We start from the raw sequence: 24,265 nt of genomic DNA, 5'->3' as shown, positions 1-24,265 counted from the left end.
CGCAGTCTACAGGGGCTCAGCCATAGTTGAATCCTAATATCCCTGAGGGCAGAGTTTAGGGCTCTCGGGTATATGTTCCCCTTGTTCCAATCATCTCCCCTTCTGGATACAGGTAGCCGCCCTTAAAGGCACTTATGAGCCCACCAGTTTTCTGATTCTCAATAATCAATTTTTATTCCTGGTTTTCCTTTGTTTCCAATAACCTGTACCGTCTCTGGGGATATCTTACATCCTTGGGGCAATTTTTGACCAGTTGATCTTTCCGCTCCTGAGTCCACTAGGAACTCAACTTCTTGTTGCCAGGGACCCACTTTTAATTTTATCAAGGGCTCTGTTCTTTCTCGAGTCCCCAGCAGATAGAGCCCCTGACACCCCTAATCTTCCTTGAACATCTTCTCATCCATCATCCTCTTTCTACAGTCTTTCTTAACATGTCCTTTTCCTTCACAATAGAAACAAAGCACTGTTCCTCGCTCTTTTTCCCTTGGAGGTCTCCGGGGTCCCGATCCCTATTGTCGGGATTCAGGCCCCTTCCTAGGAGGGGGTACCCTCTGTCCTTCTCTGACCACCGCTACCACCATTCTAGCCTGCTTCTTTTGCGTCTCCTCTTCCCTTTGAATATATACCTTCTGAGCTTCTCTCAGTAGTTCATCTAAACCGCGGTCCTGCCAATCTTCTATTTTTTCCAGCTTCTTCCTAATATCCATCCATGATTTAGCTACAAATTGTGTTTTTAGTAAGGCTTGCCCTACTGGAGTACTAGGATCTAGCCCTGAATAAAGTTGGAGATTTTTTTTAAGTCTCTCTAACCATTCCGTAGGGGTTTCATCCTTCTTCTGGTGTTCACTGAAGGCTTTGTTAATATTTTGTCCCCCAGGGACCGATTCCCTTATCCCCTGAACTATGATAGTCCTTAAGTCCTGCATATGGCCTCTATCCATTTCATTTTGATTATTCCAATTAGGTCTCTGGAGGGGCCACTTAACATCTGCCACGGGACCTTGCTGATGTTGCTGGTCCCAAATTCTTATTCCGGCCCTCCAGACCATATCCCTTTCTTCTGCTGTGAACAAAATACCCAATATGGCCTGCAGTTCATCCCAGGTGTAAACGTTGGGCCCCAAAAACTGGTCTACTCATTCTGCAACTCCCAGGGGATCCTCTAATAAGTTACCCATTTCCTTCTTAAAGTCTCTAACGTCTCCCGAGTTTAAAGGGACAGAGACCTATCCCATACCAGGTTGCGCTCCTCCCATTGCAACCTCTGAGGGGATATAGATTACCCCTGCTTTCCCTTGCCCTACTTTGGCTCTGGGTCACCTTCCTGTTCTCCTCGGGCGATCTAGGGGTAGTTTGGAGCTCTTGGAGGAGGAGAGGGCTGCGGTGGTGGTGGTATATAAAGGGGAGGCAAAATGGGGATTTCATCCTCACCCCGCATCTTCTTCTTTGCCCCCCATTTTCTTTCTTTTAAAGGATATAAATTTGTCCTAGTCTCGGACCCTATCCATAAACTTGCATACTCGCTTTCCTCCAAACTAAATGGTTCCTTTGTGTTAACATAAATATTTAAAGCCTGGCAGATCCAGTCCTTAAAGGACCCAAATACGGGCCAATATAAATAATCACCTCTAATCTGCTTACCTCCCCAAACTTCCATACAATAATGTACCATTTTTACTTTGTCCTTACCCCGCCTAGAAGGGTAATCATCCCAATATTTAATCATCAGTCCCAACGGACTATCCAGTGGTATCTGGGGTAGCTTAGCCTTAAGCTCCGACCCCCCATGGAATCAGAAGGCTTGCTTTTCTTCTGTCCCATCTTCCGGAGTGCCTTCTCACACACAGAGTCTTTTTGCCCCCTGTTCGTGGCCCAGTCCCTCGCGGGAGATGGGAACCGCACTACTAAGGGGTCCACACTCGTTTCGTCCTTAATTGGACGTCTCACACAGGCAACACTCCGGGATACTCAACCCCAACCAAACGGGTAACCGGCCTATACTTACGCACACCTGCATCTTCGTTCAGAGCTTCGTGCACAAAGATTACAGGGTTGCCAGCTTTCTTTTGCTTGCTGTCGAATTTAGGACTCGTTGGTAGAGGGTATGGGGAGATAGCACTCAAGCAAGGGCCACTATACAGCAGGGCGTCTCCCCTGTGTGGGGCTTCGCACCAGATTGCCTCTATCCAAGTCACAGCACCAAAATTGTTATAAATGTGGCTCAAATAAATTGACGAGAGCCAGACCAATGAATCAAATCGGTTTATTGAGCAAGTGACAGCAAGCAAAACAGCGCTGGGCGCCCGGGGAGTCTCCACTCCGCCAATGGCACACACCCCACTTCCCCAAAGTCACTGGTTTTATACTCTTCTTCATCTGATATATATGTCACCTCCTGGCGTCCTCTGTGTCTGTGTGATCTGTAGATAAAGGGTCTCATTCTGTCTCCCGGTGGGTGTGGGGAGGAAGGCTCCTTATCGCCTTCCCCCTGCATCGTTTACTTTAATGGATACCCGCGGTCTATAAGCAACATGTCAAAGCACTGTAATTTTCCAGTAACTATTAAGCAAGCAAGTAACTCCTAAGCAAGATTTGATTAACAAACAGGAACTTACTCATTACAACAGCACTCGAAACACTTTAATGTTCTGAAAAAGTAAACCCCTGACTGCTTCCTTTCGGCTACACAGGAGGCTGGATCACCCACTACGGATGTGTTTATCACAGCTAGCGCAAGCAGCCACCTCTGCCTCCCTACACAACAAAATGGAGGACCAACACACAGATCACAAAGAATGGAAAACGCGGCAACGGGAGGAGGAGCGGGAAGGAGAGGAGGAGCGGGAAGGAGAGGAGGAGCGGGAAGGAGGAGAGGAGGAGCGGGAAGGGGAGGAGGAGCAGACCGGGGCCGGCACTAGCGCTGACACCGCCCCAGAGGGTGGACCCCGCGGTGCCGGCACATAACGGCTGACAGCAAGCTCTCCCAGGAGCCCTTGCGCCTCTTATTTGCATACCCTCACCTTTGAGCCCAGGAGTAGCCAATCAGCGGGCGCGGCGGCGGGCGGTGAGTGCCGCTCACCTGCTGCGGCCGCGCCGGCCCGACGGCTGATTGACAGGCAAGGGGCGGGGCGGCGGCCTTCTGCTGCGCGGTTCCCGGCGGCGGCAGCGGCGCGATGGTGTGCGGGGGTTTCGCTTGTTCCAAGAATTGCCTCTGCGCACTCAACCTGCTCTACACGGTGCGTGGCCGCCGCGGGAGGGGCGCGGGCTGCTCAGCGGGGCCTCCTCTCCCGGGTCTTCCCCGCCTTGCGGGTTCCGCTGTTAGGCGAGGGGAGGGGAGGAGAGGAGAGGCGGCTGGGTCTCTGCGGCCTGTGGCGGCCTCCTCTTAGCAAGCTGGTGCCGAGGGTCTGGCAAGGCTCTGAGCCGGGAACGCCGCATGGTTGCGGTCTCTGGCTCGGGGGTGGGAAAGGTGGCACCGGTCAGACCGGGCTTTGTCACCGTGGGGACGTGGCTCCTCGGGATCAAAATCCAGGGTGGGTCGGGAGCGGGCGGCACGGCAAGCGCTGCCTGCCGGGGACGGGGGTGTGCATCACATCTCTAGCCCCCTTCCGAGCGGGGCCACAGGATCACCCCTTCCTCAGCCCTCCCGAGCCCGACCCGCCGGTGCCCTTTCTTCTTGGTCTGGAAAGGTCTCTGCACCAACGCAGGCGTGAATGGGGAAGGGGTTATTTTGGTTTTCCTCAGCCAAAGCCTAGCGCCGAAATAAGGCAGTTCGGTGAGTGAGAAGGCCCCTGGCCCTCTGGTAAGCAGCCATCCCCTATGATGGACCAACGAGGTACAAAGTCTGGCTGCTTTGGGGTGGTGGGAACATGGGGGGGCGGGGGAGAAAAGTAGTATGCTACACTGAAATAACTGACTTGCTGGGGAGCTCCAGGCAGGTGCCTGGTTTTGTTTGGGCAAGTTGGAAGACCTGTTTTCAACAGATAACAATAAAATCATAAAATGGTTTGGGTTGGGAGGGACGTTAAAGATCACCTGGTTCCAGCCCCCTGCCATGGACAGAGACACCTGATCCTAATCTCCAACTGTGGTATAGCTGTGAGGTTTTTTTTTTTTAATTATCTATTTTAAAATTACTCATAAATAGCAAGAAACAGGAGTGTATATAACGGCTTCCTCTTGCAGCACATTTGGAAAGGTAGTATGTCCTCTAATGTTTCATGTTAACAGCTGTGCTTGGGGGTGACTTTCGGTAGACTGCAGTTGGGGTCAGCCAGTTCTTGCAGGCAGTTGTATCACTGTTTTTCTGGAAGCACTGCCTGATCTCGAGTGAAGGTGAGAGAGGAGAACAAACAGGTCTAATGCTGTTCATCAGAACAAACAGTTCTTGTAGATAGCAGTTACTGGGCCTGATGATAATCTCCAGGATGGAGCACGAATGGATGTAGAAGTGCCTCTGTTTAAGCCAGTGTTGTTTGTTATTATATTCTTTGGTACATGAGGTGACTCTCATTCCTTCAGAAAAGGGCAGAACAAAAACCTTGGTATAGGAGAATTATAGGACTGTGTCCCTGGAAAATGCCTCTGAAGTATGCTTAGGGGTACTCCACTGCCCACTGTGGAAGTCACCTGGGATCCCTGTGATGCTATGTGTTGCCCCTAGCCAGAACAGAGGGGAGCAGGTAGGCGTTACGTTTTTTGACATCTGTAGTTGGAGGTAAGTTTAGTCTATGTAGACTGGCATGGTGAAGGTAATTAAAATTGTAGAATAGCCCAGGTGGGAAGGAAGGGACCTCAGAAGATCATCTTGGCCAACTTCCTATGGGATTACCTCATCCCAGTGGATTGTTATAGGTGAATTGTCCCATTCCAGTTTTGCTTTTTGGTAAACCAGAGGTTAATGCAAGACTTCATTTTTTTTTTTATGATTCTTGGTTTTATTTCTGGAGTGACAGAGGAGTGAGAGATCTTTCTACCCTAATACATGCAGAAATCTCATTTTGATGTCATGTGGACAGCAGGTGTTTTTCTGAAGGCAGGATCAGTTATTCTTAAAGCTGTGTATTAACCAGGTGTAAGGAGTCTGGTAGGTTTTTTGATTGCATTTGACCACAGCAGGGATGGGTTGATTTTAGGGACCTCTGTAGTTCTTTCTGCAATACCTGTACAAAGCACCTATGACGTTAATCTTGTTCTTATGTCTCCCTGACTAGAATTTACTTTGTGGGTGTCACTTGATATTCTTTCATTTGACCTATGCTGAACATATGTTTCTGCTGAAGAGAAGGAATGTCTTTGCATTACAGGAACTGGAATATCCAATCGGTACTGCTTGTGTTGCTTATTAATTATAAACAAGTTGCAGGACTAATGCTTTCAAATTCAGAGTTTCTGCAATAAATAACATTTAAGGTGTTGGCCTGGTGGAGTTGATCCAGCAAAAATGTGGGGGCTTCGCTGTTCTTCGGTTAGACAAAATCTTCACAATACAAGACTTCGGGTGCAAGTGAATTATGGGCTTATTTTTTCCTAGCTGGGAAAAAAAAACAGAAGACAACTAGAGCAAGAACCTCATCATCATCTTCTTAAACAACATCAATTCACTGTGATAATTGATGAGAGGGGAGTAGTAGGGGTGAGAAGGGATATTAGCTCAAACAGGTAATGAATGTTTTTCTAGCTAGCTTTGATGTGCCTGGATCACATGCTGGGAATGAATTAACCCTCAGAACTGCATATTGGGGGTTACAATTTACAGTCTGCTTTTCTTTAACAGTCTTCTAGAAAAGGATATTAGAGCTTGATTTTTATTTTTTATTTTTAATTTCTATTTATTCGTTTTATAGTAAGTAGTACGCTAAGGAAAATAGATGTCCTGATTGTAATAAATCTGGCTTAAGGCAAGAATCCAGAAACCCACTAACCTAATTGCTCGCTTAATGTTCTTTTCAGATGGTACTTTGCTGATGACTTTTGGTTTTCCTCTGTACTAAGTTAATGTCCCTAGGCCCTGATTCTATTTTTAAATTCATTTTATATGAGTAATTCTGGCATCTATGCCGAGTTGCTGAGTTCAGTATGGTTCCTTATGGGTATAGGAAGAGTAGCAAAAAAGAGACTGTTGACTCTGTCTGTAGTGACGTGTGTTGTTGGAATAGTCTTATGTGGAAGAACTGCCTGTATTGTAGGACCTTCAAAATACTAGTTTTGGGTACCTGACCAATGTTGTCTTTACTAAATCATACTTACATTTCCTGCTGAATGGTAAATCATACAAGCTGTTTAGAAGGTCTGTCCATGGAATTGAGCCAAATTCAAGGATGTGTGGCAGAATCTGCCAGGTATGAGAACCGTTCATGCTGGCTCGACCAATATTTGCTCACTTTAACAAGATAAAAGATTTCCTTAGGTAGACAGTGATCCTTCCAAGGAAGCCTTGAGTAATTGTGTTGAAGTGAGAACAGCTGATATATTATTTCAATCAGATTTTCAGAAAGGAAAAGGAAATTCCTTATTCCTAGCTAGTGGTGAAAAATTGAAGTGGTAGCTGGGTCACAAGATTAAATATTTAAATTAAAAATTTAAATACTGACCATCAGTTCCTTTGGATCGTGTGTGCTGGGTTTGTCACCCAGGCAGCTACTTAATTGCCACTGCAGCAGCAAGCATGAGCTATTCATTGTGAGGTTGTCAGTATGTAAACATCACGCATTTATTTTAATGAACAGGTTTTCAGTTTCATTACAGCTAGAGAGGTTGTTTGGTTTCAAATAAAACATATAGTACCTTTACCGTTAGAATTTTGTATTTCTTAGTAGCACAGAATTTGTTCCCCAAAAGTATCCGTATTTCCTCTTACCACCAGGAAGTACTTTATCAAAGCAATTTACTTTTTATATTACTTTGCTCTCTGAACCTGATTTTTTTGATTGCCTGTTAAGCATCCTGGATTTTGCATTCATTTTCAAAGCATTACCTTTGAAAGTTGGTGTTTTGATACTCTTCCCCTATCACTGCCGTTTCTCTGGGTGCAGTAATTATTGTCAGTGCAACTAGTGCATTTGTGCTTTCTGCCCTCTTTACCAAAATTGCTTTGCCTGTATTATGGAAATATGCAAAGATGAGTACAGAAATTCTCAGATTTGAACAGCGTGTGCTTAGCTTCAGAGGGATTTTAATAATGTCCGTCTTAAATGCGAAGTTCCACATACAGAGGAGTTGAGCATGTTGCATCTTCCATGCAAATTTGCTACCTCCATCTATTTTTTTTGCTGCGGAGAGGGAGCCTAGTGGTAGAGGTAGGCTGAACATCTGGATTTTCCAAGGGAAAAGGGAGATGTGACTGTTTTCTATGTTACTTGATGATTCACGACTGCTGTAGTGGCTGCATATCATCTGAACTGGATGCTCAGCAGTTTCCTTGGAGCTATTTTTGTCATTCTTGAGGACATTTTGAAGGCAGCAGTACACACTGTGCTATCTAGCCTTGATGTGCAGATCAGACAGTGGTACAGAAGCTCCCAGGTATGTGGCAGGGAAGGTTAACATCGGTCATATCAGTGTAGCCTTGGTTGGGGTTTTTTTGTTTGTTTTTACTGGCTTTTGGGGAAGGTTTCTACACTCATGCTTGAGAACGCAGAGTGATTACAGCGTAAATATAGATACATATTTGAAGACTTTTTGTCAGTGTTGGGAATGCCCTCCCCAAAAAGGTAGTATAGCTGCTGTGTCAGTTTATAGTCAAAGTGCCAGAGGTTTGTGGTAGCAGGTCAGCATTGAGATATGTGCTGACCCTGTATGCCAGATATGAGTGGGTTCTGGTTTTTCACTTGTCTTGCACAGAGCATGTAGTGGCATTTAGAGCTAGGGAGGCAGACTGTGTTTTGTGAAAGAACTGGGGAATGGCAGGGCATAGAAGGAGAAGGCTATATGACGCATAGTATGTTTTGATAATGATGTTTTTAGACATCACAGCAGTGCAGATGAACACTTTCAATCCAGCAGTTATTGCGAAGCCCTCAGAATGCCTTGTAGCTGAAGTCATTATTTGTGTTCTTTCTACTATTATTTTCATGTTGAAGGGGATGTGTGTGTGGAAGAAGGATCTGTGGAATCACTAGGCTTCCTGAAAACATTTTGCAAGCAAAAGTAAACATGACAGAACATAGTTGTTCCTGTTACACCACAGAAAGTGTGTGTTTCTGAAGACTGGGGGGGGGGGGGTGGGGGTGGGGGGTGTGTGTGTTATAAAACGGCTTAAATGTCACTGTCATTTTAACATTAAAGAAGCTTATTACATAGTCAAAACCAATTAGATCCTAATTACTGGCCAATAACTTGAAGAACTAGGCCTGAAACCAAAAGAACTGCCTTTCATGATGACACAGGAATGCTGTCTTTCACATAAATTGCTTATTCCACATCATGTGTCTCAAGGCTGTTCAGTAACCAGACTACTGATCACTTTTCATTTACATTAGTCACTTAAAGGTGGAATATTTTGCTTTCTTACTCCTCAGCCTTTGCTTTCAGTAAAGCTGAAGGAGTACTGTGAAGAGAAAGTTGCTTACAGCTGTGATAGAAACCAATTTAGCTTAGTCTTAACTTGTTTAAGATGCACCATTATATACTGTCCATACTTCTAATGTGGTGGTTTTTTAGATGAAGTTCAGGGAAACCAGAATTGTCTCCTAGATTCTCTATGGCTGTTAAGGAATGTTTGGCCAAGTTGAAGGCAAGGGTGGTGGAAACCTCTTCCTTCAAAATACATACCATTTGAGTTTTAAACTGTAAAGTCACTTTAAAAGAAGTGGAATATGAACTTATATGTGAAGAGAGAGGTTAGGAAGGATGTGTTTCATCATGTGTGTAACCTGGCTTTAGTTCCTGTTCCGCGTCCAGCTTGAAAGCTGTTTTGTAAATATTTCCTTTGCTGATACCAGTGTAAGTGCTATATAGTCTCTTTACTTGGGAATGATGAGGATGTATTTCTTGAAATTCAAGTTCAGAAATGCAGTTTTTAAAAACACCATTTAGGGCTGAGTTTAGAAGGAAGCAGCGGGAACTTCTGCATGTGACTTCCTTCCTAATGAGCAGTCCAAGCTAGCTGAAATAAATGTGCTAGTTAGTCTAAACAGCAGATTTGTTTGGGGCTTGCTGTTGAAGGAAGGAGGAAGTGGCTTTGGCATTTGAATAGTTTCTCAGTTGTGTTGTCTAGAGAAATCATTTGTCAGTATCTTCGTTTCTTTTTGTAATGTAGAATATAAGCCTGTAGATAAGCACACAAGGGGTAAATTTGAAGAGAAGTATGTTTTTCCAGTACAGGAGTGAAGGAAATGAGCAGCTATGTATGCAGGAGAAGTTGGATTTGAAGAACAGAGCAAATTAGGATAAATTATTATTTATTTATTTTTTTAATAGAATTTATGCAGCAGTAAGGGTAAAGTAAATCCCATCAAGTGCTGTAAAGGCTAATGCTGTAGTAAGGTTAGTAAGTGCACTGGAGAACAGGGCAAACTTGTGATGACTTTACCTATGTGATAAAGAAATTCATCTTTGTCTACAAACTGTTATTTTGAAAGAGCTCTGTGGTTGAAGTGGGTCTGAAAAATAGAATGGAAATCGCTTGAAGTCTGATCCACTGATCTTGCAGTCCCAAAGAACTTTCCTGTTACAGAGTAACATGCTGTCTATTGACAGTATGCTTGATGTTTTTTTGTTGTTTTGTTTTTTTTTTCCTCTCATAGGGGTAAAAAAGAATTGATCTTCACTTAAGATTTGTGCTACCCATGGGTTTGTTCCAGTAAAGCATTTGCTTCATTTCAGATTGATGAGTTTAAATGTTAGGTTCTGCTAAGCCTGTGTTTGCCTGTGTGCTTTTTAAATAAGGTTGCTAGAGTTTGTATTGATGGAGAAGGTAGTATACAGTAACTAAGGATAGTATATTCAAAATGCTAGGTGTCAGTCCCCCACATGCACACACTTCCCATGGCTCTGTGTTGCTTATTTGTGGACAGTTTGTAGCATCTGTGTGAGAGACAAATTGCTCCAGCTTGAGACTGTAATAAATACTTTTGCTCCTAATGCCTGTTGGTTTTCTGTGTAAACATGCCTTAAATGAATGGGACCTTCTGAGACCAAGATTAGTACTTGTGTTTTTGAATCTCTTTAAGTACTTCTGAAGACTCATTCATTGCTCTTTTAGTGAGAGACCTTAAGGCTTGTAAGAAGGTGTTTTGTTGTTAAAGGGTTTAGGAGCTATTTAATGAGCTAGTTGGTACAGAAGAGTCCTTGGCCAGTGTTAAACCTGCCACTTATCTGCCTCTTAAACTTTGATTTTTGGTGTGGAGAGCTCTTCCATGGTGGAAGAGCTGGCTGTGGTGTGTGGGATGGTTGGTTGGGGGAACTTCTGGGGCTCATCTGTACATGTTCCTGCTCAGACAGGATCACGAATACCAGTTGTTTGCCAGCTGTGGCATTGTCTCCCGAGTCTTGAAAACCTCTGAGGACAAAGTCTGTCACCTCTGAGTATGGCACCAAACCACCCTGCTTTGTGCTTTATCTAATGTCCAGCCTGAGCCTCCTAAACTGTTGCTTGTAATACTGAGAGGAATTTTTCTCCTTTGGTTTTGTAACGCACTTTCAGCTTCAGTTACTATTAGATTATCCCTTGGCTGCCTTTGTTCCACTAAACAAACCCAGCTCCATCACCTGTTTCTCAAACATCATCCTCAAGGCTCCAGGCCATTTTGATGACTCTTTCCAGGTTCTCAAATTCCTTTTCAACCTGGGGGGCTTGAAATAGGACACACATTTGAGCTGCAGTCTCACCAGCATTTGGTTTCCTTTGATTGCACTCCTTTTGGTTTTTCCTGTTTGCAGTGGGAGCAGACTTGGCTCGTATTCAACTTGTAAATCAGTTTGATCTTCAGATCTATCTCAGTAAGGTTGTTGCTCACCTGGTTTGTTCCTAGGTCCCACTGAAGCACCTCATGAGCAAGTTTTGCACTTCATGAAGTTCCTGTTGGCTTATTTTTCAAATTTATCAAGGTCCATCTATATTTGAAGAGTCAGTTGCTCTTCCTTGTTCAGTATCATCCACAAATTTTCTGAGAATTCATTCTGTCTTAATCGCCCAGTTTGTTGATGGAAGGTACTGTGGCCCCAGTATCAGCCTTCATGGTGCTCCTCAGGTACTACCAGCTGGATGCTGAACCATTGATTACTACCGTTTAAGCTCAGGGATCCAACCTGTTACTTAGTCTAACAGCCCATTTCTCTAACCCATGTCTCTTCAGTTTACTAATAAGGCTACTGTGGGAAACTGAATTTGTCTTAATCACTGAAAACTGGGTTGTGATTTCATATATTTCTAGTAGGCTTCTCAAGCAAATATTTGAAGCATTATTAACCAAGGCCAGCTTTATATAAATAACGTGGAGTTTCACTTGGACTTCAGTCTTCCAAGGATGATGCTGTTTTCATTGGAGGAATTCTGGTGCTCTGAAGTGTGGTTTCAGTAAAATGAAATGTGACATTCAGAAGCTCCATAGGGGGTTCCTTTTCCCCTTTTTTAACACAAGTGACTTTTAGGGTTTTTTTATTATTATAAGCAAATAAAGCTTGTATGGTTAGAATGTGCATATTGCTCATTTAAAAGGAGTTAAGGCCTCTAAGTAATTTTGTTTCAAGTACATTTTACTACAAAGTCTTAGGAGCTTCACTTCTAGAAATACTGCTTTTTAATCCTTGTATTTCAGACACTGGAGTAAGCCCTGTTGAGCAGCCATTTTTAGTGGCTAAACAGTGCCTAATACTATGAAGCTTGTGTTGTTTTACAGACTTGTAAAACCTCTCCCAAAAACAGCTTAAGTTTGGTTTTTTTTCCTGTTTGTAGCTGTGTGCATTTACTTTAGTTTTTCACATGGCACTATAAATCTATATATAGAGAGAATTTTATTGCACAACATGCAGAGAGTCCAGTCCAAACCTGAAAATGAAGGAATAACTATAATTTCATCTTTTCCTCAAAATACAAAAGAGTCAAGAACTTAATACTAAATCTGTTTCTGGAATGGTTTGTAAGCCTGCAGTCTCCATTTCAGTTTTGAAACACAAAGTCAGTTTTCCACAATTTTTAAGTGGCCAAAATTAGAGTAGCCCGTTAGTTAGTTTGATCCAAATCATGTGTCTGCCTGTCTGGATCCAGCATTTTTGTGTAGCTTGCCAGCCAGAGCCCAGTCGCATGGATCATACTGAATTGCCAGATGTTTTAAGGAACTGGACAATGGACGATTTTGTTATGTGAAAGAAGAGAAAATACAGCTTTAGTATTGCAGAGGTAATGCTTGAATACAAGACTAATGGCTCTAAAGCTAGAACATGATCAAAAGAGATACAAACTGTTTTATGTTATTTTTCAAAGCTGATCACCTGATTCCTGAACCTCTGGGGTTCAGTAAAGCATTTAAAAGCTAACATGGCTTTTTTCCCCACTTGAAAACCATAACGGTTCTAGATTCAGTATGTGTCTGTTTCTATCAGAAAAGCTTTTTGGGCCAAGAGGGGTTGTGGTAATAACTTTTAGTGTCATACTCACTGATTTCATTTACATATCATCAGTATAATGGAAGCTGAGGTGAGTAACAGCAGCAAGTAACCAGTACTCTGGAGCTCAGGCACTGTGTTTATCCAGTAGGTATTAGGCACAGAATTTGTTTAGGCCACTCCTTTTAATTTTGATACTTTAACAATAAAACTCAATCAAATTGTTTTAGCCCTCTTATGAAGTGAGCAATGCACTAAACAAATACATGTTTTGGTATCCTGGTAAAAATAAAGATCTGCAGCCATAGCTCAGGTGGAACAAAGAAGTATTGGGGAAAATCACTAAAAGCAAAGTTTCTTCTGCCCCCCATCCCCCTTTTTTTGTGTGTGAAGTAGATTGAAACATAACATTGCCTTTGAGATTTTTTGTATTTTTTATTTTTTTTAATGAGAGATTGCTTTGAATTGCCGTGTAGTGGCAGTGTGAGTTCAGTGCTTAGAAGTTCTTGCAGAGCATGGGACGTCAACCGGCGCTTTCTGACTGGAAATTTGGTTATAAGATCTCTTTTGTTGTTCACTTCTGATGCTTACATGGAAAAATAAACTTTCCCAGTGGTATGAGACAATGAAATTAAGTGAATGGGTACAGATCAGAACAGGTAGGACTTGCACTTAATTGTCTGATTAGCAAGGCTAATTTTTAACATAATCATATCAGGAAGTTTACAGCCTTGTGCAGCATGCATTGAGAAAATCTGTCTGTAGCAGAGCCAAGGCTTTTGGTTTTATTTTATTCCCCTTCCATTCCCCCTTGCCCTTTCATTTAGATTTACTTGTTCTGGTGCTTTGGTTTTAAATAAACATGGTGGTTAAAGCATTTTCTTTAAAAGAAACAAAGACAAATATGAAATAATCCTAAAACTCTACTGGTATTGAGCAATTCCTTTGAATTTTATATTGTTCTTTTGTCTCTTCATGTGGTAAGAGAAGCATAGTTACGGCAAACATCCTTTTCTTCTTGCATACTTTCTAAGTTTCTTGTGGGGATTACTGGCTTTTGGTTAAAATGGTTTTGAGATATGTTCCTGTGTGAGCACATGAGAAAAAACAACCCCTGTGCGTTGATCTTGATAAGCATCACTACTTGTTTTGCTAGCTTTCTTGATGTTATTTTAGATTTCCATGTTTCAAAACCAGCATTAGGTAGGTCAGTCTTCTAAAAGGTACTTAAAAAAAAAAAGACATACTTGGTAAGTGGAGGCAAAAATGCTCTGCTGTAGGCTAAGTACACTGAAATGACAAGTTGGACATTCCGTCCCCTCACCACCCCCTGCCCCTTTGAATAAGCAGTAAAATGCCAAGAGATTGTCCTGTTCGAATGGAAACTGGTGAGCAAGTGTACTTTCTTGCTCTGTATTTGTTGTGAAATAAAGCCAATTACTTAAACTAGACCAAGTGCTTACTGTTCTGTGTTTTCTTCTGTTGTTGTTTGTTTCTTTATATATATATATATTTTAATAATGGTACAACTTCTGGGTATTTTTTTTTTGTGAGGTCAGGGTTTTGGAAAGTTAAAACTTGCATGTTGAACTGGTGTTATTTAACAGATAACGTAATGGGTGATATGATGGTACACATAGGTCTAACTCTGTTTTAAACAAGAGAGTGTTAGGCATCTTGTGTATTGGACATCTGGGTTGGTTTTCCTGCTGCTTTCTCCTGCTGTACCTCATTACAGATTTCTTTGCAGCTTTTGATGATGGAATCTTTTTTTTTCCCTTGGTTCCCCCCCCCCCCCCCGTTTTGGTCTAGAAAGAGGAAAGACTGGAGCTTCCTACTCATGTAAACAACAAATCCCAGTAAATTAACTGGGAGGCATTCTTCCTGCCTTCCCTGAATACCATCTCTGAATTAAAACTGATGATTTTTAGTTTATTTGTCAATTTCATTATAATCTACACTTGAGTTTAGTGTCTCTAGTCAGTCACAGAGAGTGCAACATGACTTGACTTGCAGATGGATTAAGTTGCAGCAACTTCACATTAATAGTATTGAAGAATAAAAATGTGTGCCTTAAAACATCTGGAATTGAACTTCTGTGGTGAAGTGGAGGATAGATTTGTTTAGGGTTGTACTTCTTTTTGCACTGGAAATTAAAATTGTACCTTTCTAATAACTTTAATGTAAGGAATGTGGCTGTCTATAGGTTAAGCCTCTTTTAATGTGCAGACTAACTCTTTGTTTTCTTTTTCCTCCAGCTGGTAAGCCTGCTACTGATTGGAATTGCGGCATGGGGAATCGGCTTCGGCCTCATCTCTAGTTTCAGAGTTGTTGGAGTAGCAATTGCAGTAGGAATCTTCCTCTTCTTTATTGCTTTAGTGGGATTGATTGGTGCCGTGAAACATCATCAAGTATTGCTATTCTTTGTATCCTTCTCATGAACTGCAGCTTGGTTCACCAAATATTAACAACCTACTCTGTCAGCTGGGACTGATGTGGAAGGTGCTTCCAAAACAGAACAGAAATTCACAATCTTACTTTGGTCAAGTGCAGTCTAAATTAAACTTCTTTCCCATTTAACCTTATTCTAGCTTCTTTCTTTTCTCCCTTGTTTGTTTGCTGAAGACAGAAGTATCCATGTCTCCTTTTGAAAAATTAAAGTATTTCAATTTTTGGAGAGCTTTTTATGGTGGTTCACTGTGTGACAGATGCTTTGTATTGTGTGCTCAACCCTGCACCAAGCTAGAGTAGATGCGTTAGTGATGTTTAACAGGAGAGAAAGGTGATACTTCCAGATAGCGAGCTGGTTGTAGCAGCAGGGGAACATGTTGGTAATACAGGCTGTCAAGAAGCACTTTCTTTTCATACCTAGGTTTTAATTGCAAACCCAGACTAGAAATGAGCACAGACCTTCTCAGTGTGCTTTGCTGCCCCTTCCTCCATACTGACAATGTGTAAGCAGTCTGTTATGCTGCCTTGCACAAGAAGATTGATCTGTTTGAATGAGAAAAGAGGTTAATAAGATAACTCTTTAATTTTTTTGGTTGTGCTCTATGAATAAGTAGTGACTTCCACCATACAAACAGTTGAAGTGCATGAGATAAGTATCTGCCTCAGAGCACAGCAGCCAAATTGTGAAGGCAATGCCTGACTTTCAAAGCATGATATTTAGTATCAAAGTTTGTTCTTTATTTGTACTGGTTTTAGATGCAGTAGTCCAAACGTATGTGAAGCTGTGTTCCAAAAGCAACTCACTTTTTTTTTTTTTTCACCTAGGCTAAAGTTATCTTTTATAATTAGTTACAAGACTCTGTCATTGAAGAAAAAACCCAACATATTCTGAGTATGCAATATCTAGAAAAGTATTTTATTTACTGCTGTAAGTATCTTGAAATGACAACATGAGTACCTAAAGCTGAAGAAACTGGCTGTAGATTTTTATCTCTCAGAGCTCCTTTTATTAACCTCTCTGCTCATGTTGTCTTGTTAGGCAAGAGACACCTAACCCAGAAATACCAACTATGTATAGGTGTAGCCAAAAAGAGAGAATATATGGTGATTGAGGCCTGGGAACATATTTGGTTCATCTTTTCCTCAACCAGATAGAATTTACTTCCATAATTCTTTGTTTCAAAGGACTTACTTCTTATTTCATTGGATGGTAATACCATTAGGCCTGTGTGTTATAAAAGCAAAATTAATTAGAGAGTATATCCTTAACTACTGTTTCCAGTACATGATTATTCTTTTGCTGGTCTTTATTGTCCAATTTTCTGTCTCCTGTGCCTGTTTGGCACTAAACAAGGAACAGCAGGTAAGAAAAGTTTCCTGACTTCTTGGTTATCTGTAGCATAATACTATAAACATATATGTACACATGCGTACACACACACATTATGTAGGCTTCCACAAAGTGGGGAGAGCATATTTTAAGAAAAATCAGCATTATCCTTTTAAGGACTAAACCTTAGGCAGTGCTTGGCTCTGGAAGCTAGAAAGAAATACATCTGTCTTGGTCCTAAAATGACTTCCAGCTGACTTCTTTTATTGTTTTATTTTTAAACAATAAGAAGACCCAGACAAGCCTTTCTGTGTAGGTTTATGGTCACAGTGCTACAGGTGTAGCAGTGTAATGTTTTGACTCTGTATCATGTGTTTAGCAATTCCAGATAAGCTGATGAAATCTACTGTAATCATAAAGTAGAGAAGATAAAGCTATTGAGTTGTTCTTGTGTAACTGAAAAGTTTGTAACTATATTAGGAACTGAGGTGACCCTGAAGTGTCAAAGTAAAACCAGCTTCCATTTGGTATGGAGAATAATTCTTAAGTAGGAGGCAAATGTACAGTGACTAATCAGCTTTTTACCTGTAAGTGCATTCTTTGTTTACAGTCTGAGCAGACCCGGGTAGATTAGTTACATGTCCCATTGCTAGTGCACTTGTTGGGTTTAGGGGGAAAAAAAAAGGGGGGGGGGGGGGGGGGCAAGAAAATTAATTAAAACCATGTATGTGCTTCTGCTAGGTGCTGCTGTTTCATTAGCTAAACAGGCTGTTTGAACATTCAAGTCATTATTTACTATATTATTCTGTTAGACTTCAGGCTCTGAACGTTTTAGGGAGTTATCAGCCTGGCCTACTATACTGGTTTCTAGTGAAATGTGAAACAGTTCAGTTAATGTGTTTTTTGTTTATGCCTTCTAGAGTCAACTTCTAGAGGTGGGATGGAATAACACTAACAGCGCGAGAACAGACATTGAGAGAAATCTGAATTGTTGTGGATTCAGAGTTTTTGATCTGAATGAAACCTGCTCCTCTGTAAGTTCTCCAAGTGTGAAAAAAACCAATCTTTTTATTGTGTTTGTTCAGAAATGTGGAACTGTTTCCATAGTTGTAGAAAGCAGAGATTTTCAGCGTGTAAGGTAGCTGTTACTAAGCTCTTTTGTTAACTATTGGAAACATAATCACAGAGCACCCTGCAAAGGTACCCCATTGTTATTTATATACTGGCTCTTTTGGGGTCTTCCAAAGCTGCTGGAGTTTTGCTCATGGGTGGCAGTCTTCTCTAGAGCTAACTGGATGCTTTCAATCCATGAAGTGTTGTCAGAAAATGGAGTACAATTCTCTATCTGCTACAGGATTGCTTTAGAAGTCACCAGTGTCAACCATGTGCACCAATAATAGAAGAATATTCTGGAATGGTTCTGCGATTTGTTGGTGGCATAGGACTCTTCTTCAGTTTCACAGAGGTGAGTAGAATGTTAGAAAATGAATGCTCTTCCTCCACTTCTAAAACTTAATTTTATGAAACAATTTTAGGGTGTGTATTACAGGAATTCCCAGTACTATCTTGGGAGTCAAATAATTAGGTGAGATAATACTAGGCTATCAGCTTGGTGGAGGGCTTGTCTTTTGGAAAAGTGTTGAATACCTTGTTACTTATCTACAAAGTGTGATTAGGAACCATATTAAAATGTGCTGCTGTAAAGTTTAGGTTTTGCAGACAGTTAACCTATTCAGGTTTACCGTTCTCCAAAACTAGTGTCATGGCCGTAACCTGTTCTTCCCACCTTCTGCCACCTGTGCACACACAGGTCTCTGCTTTGGGGATTTATTTATTTTTTGTGCTTCCTGTAGTGCAAAGACACAGTTTCATGATGAGTGAACTGTATTTAAAACATCGAGTTAAAAGGTCTTTGACTCTTTGCTTTAGTGATGATACATACTAATCAGTGGATAAAAATCCTCAGAGTAGTTATTTTGTAACCCCACAGTAGAGCATGTCAGACTACTCCTTGTTCTGCTTAGTACAGTTTTAAGAAGGTTTATAGACAAAGCAACAGGGGGTTGAGAGGAACTAAAACAGAATCACCCTGACATCTGCCCTCAATTTCACTACTAAAAATGTGACGCAGCTGGGAGCTGCTGGGGGGGGAATTACAAGATTTGAAAGAGGCTATTAGAAAAATAGCCTTGTAGTTAAATGGTAACTGTAGAATAAAACAATTTGGAGGATTTGTTTATCATTACACTAAAAACAGGTTTATGAACATGTATCATGGAAGGGGAGAAGAGAATAGTTTAATGCTAGAAATGCCTATGGGAAATACTTCCCACTGCATTGCATATATGCTTTTTGCATTTTGTTTTGTTGTTCTCTCTGTTGCTGGGTGTGGATTCTTTCTGAGAAGGTTCATGCTTTTTTCTAATTAAGAAAGCTGGTGTGTGGTTGTGCAGTTTTACCAATAGTAAAGTATCCTAAACTTGTGTGCTGGAAATTCATTGTCAGGATTTTAAGTTTAAAACGGATTTTGTAAAAATGGGAGAAGATGGGGTGGAGACCCTCTGCTTAATAATATCTTTGGTTTTTGCTTTCAGATTCTGGGAGTCTGGCTGACATACAGATACAGGAACCAAAAGGATCCCCGTGCAAACCCTAGTGCATTTCTTTGAGGTTTATAAAGGACTGAATCTTCTCTCTGTACTTTCTACTTCAAAATACTGATTCTCTATAGTTTGGTATTTCTCCATAGTATGGATTCTACATGTTCCCAAAAGAAACCTGTTATTTCCATGAGAAATTTGTAGTTTTCGTATTTAATTTTCCATTATTTTTCTTCTAAGAATCTCTATCTTGAAGTAGACTAGTGTATTCAGTAGCTGGGCAGAGTCAAATTGCTGCTCTGAGCAGGTTAAATAGCTCTGTTAAGGCTTTGGTGTGATGGATCTGGTGAACTTTATACAGTGAGTTTTACAGCACTACTGGCTTCTCTGGTGTCTCAGAAACTCCAGAAGTGATTCCTGCTGTATTTATTGATTACAGAAATACACATGATTTCTCATTAAAATGATAAAAATATGTAGTGGATGGTTGGACTGTATGATTTGGTTAGGCTTTAGGATGAACCATAGTCAACTTTTTTGTCTACCGCTTTCCTGTAGAAGCTAAAGATGTTATTTTCTGTAGTGCACGTAAGTGTATGTTAATGACTACTGTAGTCTTTACCCCACCCGTTTCCTGTATGTTTTGGCTTTCTGGTAGCTTTAGAATTTTGTTGAGAATAAAAAGAATTCTTTACTTTATAATGAATATCTTCACTATGAGAACAATGAATGAAGAAAACCAGAAGAGTATAATCTGCAGCTGATTAACTTGAAATTTTTATTTTTATTTTTCCAACAAGTGAATGAAGTTTGGTATTTGCACAACATCAAAATCAATAGTGATCTGTCATCTTTACTGTAAGAAACTTGATGTCTGGAAAAGTTGTTGTACAGCTATTTTTTTCAGGTGGTGTAAAATTATTGTTGTAATATCTCAGCAGTGTATATTCCTCTGTCATCCAGCTAGCAGTCTTGATTTCATGAGAGATTGAATGGTGTGTAAAAAAAAAAAAAAAGTAAAAAAAAAAAAAAGGTGAAAATGTTACGGTTTCCAGTAGTTTAATTCTATTCTTTGTTTTAAACAAAGTTAGAGTGGTGTGTTATCAATGTAGTAAGTGTTGTCTGAGCTGAATGAAAGCATGCTCCTTCTTCCACCCTTTGATAGAAGCGACGCATCAGCTGCAGCACCAGTCATCTGAACACCTGAGGTACGCAATGTTCTATTTGTTTTTAATCATGCTGAATTGCAGACCTCCACTGCACCTTTTTTTCATTCAGTTGCTGCCTCTGGTGTGGTAGGCGGCTGCTGTAGCCTGCAAGAGAGCTCTGGAGGAAGAAAAAGGGAAGAGTATTAAGGCCATCTGCAAAGGAATAGAGCAACTGAGTGAGGTGGAAAGGAAGACGGGCCGATGGAAGTGCATTCTCTCTCATACAACCTCCCTTTACTAGGGAGATGCCTCCTTCTGCAGAGGAGGCAAAAGAAGCTGAAATACATGCCCATCAGAATGCTATCAGACTTTTATGTGCCCAGTGCTCCCAAAGAAGAAATAGTCTGCAGGTTTCAAAGGGGAAGAGTTGAAGCTGAACGCAGAGGTATTTCAGAAGTTGTTAAAACCAGCTTCTCTTCAGGTGTAGCCGATTCTGCAACACCTGCTGTCAGCGCCATCTCCTGGTGCTTGGTCTGTGAATTACTGCTTTATATGCCGTGTTGGTAGCCATTTCAAGCACATACTTGAAAGTTCCATGTAAGTCCCCACTCGTGTACTAGGAAAACCTTAAAAGCCTTCAGAATATTGCTGAAGTATAATGTAAATGTATGCAGCTTTCCCCTGTTTGCCAGTGCTCTCCTGTTAAAGCAGTTAACCAGCTGTTCTCAATGTATGTCAGGAGGATGGTGGTCATCGTTAATTTTCTGTATAGAAAGGCTCCATGTTCTGTACATTCCTGTAAGAAATTAAAAGAGGAGTCTTATGGAGAGGATTTATGAAGCTTAAAATAATACCACATTGCTGCTTCAATTTTGACTTTTTTTCCTAATTGTTTTTAGTGTGTAGTTTTGGGTTGTTCTGTTGTCATAAATACAGTAGGTGGTATTGGAGAGCAAATGTGCATCACTGAGAAAATACTGAAAATGTTACCACTTCAGAAGCTTTCAAGTCTCATAACATGTGAGTTTGGTTGAGTAGTCGAAAGACAGATCAGCAGATCATATGGTTTGGTTAAAGTTTTTCTGTCATAGCAATACTTTAATCTATTGAAGAGTCTGCTTTAGGGAAAAGTACCAACAAAACAAAATAGAAAACGACCACTACAAACCTTGACATTCACATCAGAGGTGTGGATTGACTTTCAGAACCTGATTCTTAAGGGGGGCGATAAAACATATTGAGTCTGACTTTGTTTTTTGGGGTGAAGAGCATAGCCTCCCTCAGGGGAGATCTGACTTGCACATCAGTATACAAGAAATGCTGGACTTTTCTGATGTGTTGAAATGGAGCATTTAAAAAATTATATCCTTGATACGATTTTGTCTTTGAAGTTTTTGTTGTCTTTTCTGTTAAGAAAGTAGTTTTGGTCATATAAAGACTTTTTATTGTTTGGTTTCTAGAGAGGGATTTTAACTTTTATCTGAGTGCTTGAGAATTGGGCTAAATTGTAACAGATTTTCTAGAAGCTATTTACAGCATCAGAGTATCAAACCATTAAAGTGGATTAACTTGGAGCATTCTTATTGCTTACATTAGATTTCTTTTTGACCTTAGTTGTGTCAAAATGCTTTCTTAAAGTTTGTTGTTCTGGTAGAAAGCTGTCTTGACTTCCTTCAAGGAACCTACACATTTTTACCACATAAAAATAATTAGCTGTAATAAAATAATTCTGCATCTATGTGAGAAGGTGAATCTAGATCTTAACATACTGATACTACTGCACAGTATCTGCCTCCTTTCAGTGTGAAAATAACTACTACAAAAAGCTTGCATAACTTGAACCTGTAAAAATGTACCTTAAAACTTCTAGCTGACAAGTGAATGGGAATGTACTAGTGCTATCAACTTGCTCTGTATTTTTAAGCCTAATTATTTCAAGATTGTCAGAATGCCAGCAGAATTCTGTAAAACACATCCATCCTGTGTACTTTAGGTTACCGGCAGTATGTCCTTCAGCAATGATTTCCCAGGTTTTCCAAAGAAATGGAGGTTTTATTAGGTATCTCAGCTTGGCTTCATGCCTCTGTAAACCTAAATAATGTAGAGGAGTAGGTGAAAAGAGCAGGATTAAGTGGACCATTTATATATTAAGGATCTTGGAAATTTGGCTGAGGCAAACAGCCAAAAGCATAGCCTTGAGTGCAAAAAAAATGAATTTCAATTTCAAAACTTAAATTTCTTGATACCTGCAGGCTGAACTAGCTTGTGTGTTTGCATCTGTAGCACGTAGACTGCTAAACTGCTGTAGGTTATGCCTTATGTCTATTTGTTCTGTATTATCCAGAGTATCTGTACATCTGCTACAGAAAATGCTACGTCCAGTAGTGTTATAAAAACAGACTTGTAAAATGTAATGGCACAACTAGCTTTTGTTCTGCGTTAGATACATGGCTCTACACTTTGAGTTTAGTGGATAAAGATGATTCTGATAACCAGTTCCTCCAGCATCCCCCTGTGCTGTCCCTCTGTGAAGTGATGTAACCATATTTTTTGCCCTTTGTGGCTGATAGTTGGTTCTAGAGAATATTTGTGCCCCACTGCATCCTTTTTTCCTCTGTCTTCTGGCAGCTGCAATAGAACATCTTACTGAACTGCTGAAGGAATACTGAATTGCGTGTCTGGACTATTTCCAGGTACCACTTGATATTTTCTGGTTGGTAGGGTTCACATGCCTTGCTAAAGCCATCTTAGCAGGTGCTTTGCTTCTAATTTGGCAAGAAATTCCGCTGAGCGGAAACTCTTGCTTTTCTTGCCTGTCCTACCCTCCCAAGTGTATTCCTCCCTAGTGGTTGTCGTTATGACTGGTAGTGGTAGTAATGGTAATAGTAGTGGTGATGATGGCTGACCAGCAAAAAGGTGAGAAGATAGTGAAGGTATTAATCCTGGGCATAGTTCTTTCTCAGTAGTGCTGCTGATGATTTCTTAGGTATTTGAAATTGGGAAGTCTCCTTTTGGCCTGAGTCTTAAGGTGATGTGTACTCGGTGTTAAGATGCAAGTATTTCTTGTAGTTCTGACTTCTCTTACCCCTTTTGGCCTTGTAAATGGCAATGACAAGCTGTAATGCAATCGTGAAACCAGCCATGGACTCAGTACAGTATCACTTCTATTAATCATGTCAAGGCCTTACTGAAATCTGATGCGAGCAGAAATCTTTTATGAGAAGTAGTTTTTATCTTTTTCAAAAAAAAAAATCTTTAACTAGATAAGGTGATCCTTGGATCATTTCAAAGTGCAGCCAGCTTAAAAAAAAAGAAACAAAAAAGCCCTATGTGTAAACAATCCAATCCTCTAGTCTCAAGTATTTTTTCTGTAAAAGGTTTGCACTTGTTATCTAACTGTAAAGAAAGGGCTGATACTGAGAGCTTGGCATAGCTTGGTGCTACAAGAAAATAAATGGAGATCAGGCAGGCTGAGCAATACAGAGCTTAGCTAGCTGCTAAAACGAGATTAAAACTGCTTTCCTCTGCTGGGTTTGGCTGGGTAGAGTTAATTTTCTACATAGTAGCTGTTGTGATACTGTGCTGTAGATTTCTGACAAAAATGGTGGTGTTAACACAGATGTTTTCTGTGATTGCTGGTGCTTACATAGAGCCAAGGCCTTTTCTGCTCACACCTCCCCACCAGTGAGTGAGCAGAAGCTAGGAGGAGGGACAGCCCAGGACAGCTGACCTCAACTGACCAAAGGATATCCCATATGGTGTCATTGTTCAGCGTATAAAGCTGGGTAAAGGAGAAAAAAGGAGGGGGGATGTTTGGAGTGATGGCATTTGTCTTCCTAAGTCACCATTACGTGTAATGGTGCCCTGCTCTCCTGGAGATGGCTGAACACCTGCCTGACCATGGGAGTGGTGAATGAATTCCTTGTTCTGCTTTGCTTGTACACACAGCATTTGCTTTACCTGTTAAACTGCCTTTATCTCAGTCTATGAGTTTTCTCACTTTTACCCTTGTGGTTCTCTTACCCTATCCCACCCTGAGGGGAGTGAGTAGTGGCTGTGTGAGGTGGAGCTGCTAGCCCACAACAGCAGTTAACCACTTCCAAAGTCCTTAGATGTGAAAAGGCAAGTTGTGGTCTCATGTAACAGTAGTTTTCTTTCTAGTACTGGTAAATGATAAGTCAAGAAAACCCAAA

General features: G+C 41.0%; 1 protein-coding gene across 1 annotated transcript; it reads left to right on the top strand.

Moving 5' to 3' along the window:
* Window positions 1-3,107: 3,107 nt before the first annotated feature.
* TSPAN13 (tetraspanin 13) lies at window positions 3,108-19,626 on the top strand. Its single transcript, XM_061469217.1, has 6 exons — window positions 3,108-3,236; window positions 14,802-14,969; window positions 16,277-16,357; window positions 17,245-17,358; window positions 17,679-17,789; window positions 18,919-19,626. Exons 1-6 carry the CDS (start codon window positions 3,174-3,176, stop codon window positions 18,991-18,993), a joined length of 612 nt encoding a protein of 203 aa, XP_061325201.1. The 5' UTR covers window positions 3,108-3,173; the 3' UTR covers window positions 18,994-19,626.
* The last annotated feature ends 4,639 nt before the right edge of the window (window positions 19,627-24,265 follow it).

The sequence above is a fragment of the Pezoporus flaviventris genome, unplaced genomic scaffold, assembly GCF_033815535.1.
Source record: "Pezoporus flaviventris isolate CSIRO_AGI_PZ_B2104156 unplaced genomic scaffold, CSIRO_AGI_Pfla_v1 ptg000055l, whole genome shotgun sequence".
Lineage (NCBI taxonomy): Eukaryota > Metazoa > Chordata > Aves > Psittaciformes > Psittacidae > Pezoporus > Pezoporus flaviventris.
This window is presented reverse-complemented; position numbering and strand designations above follow the sequence as displayed.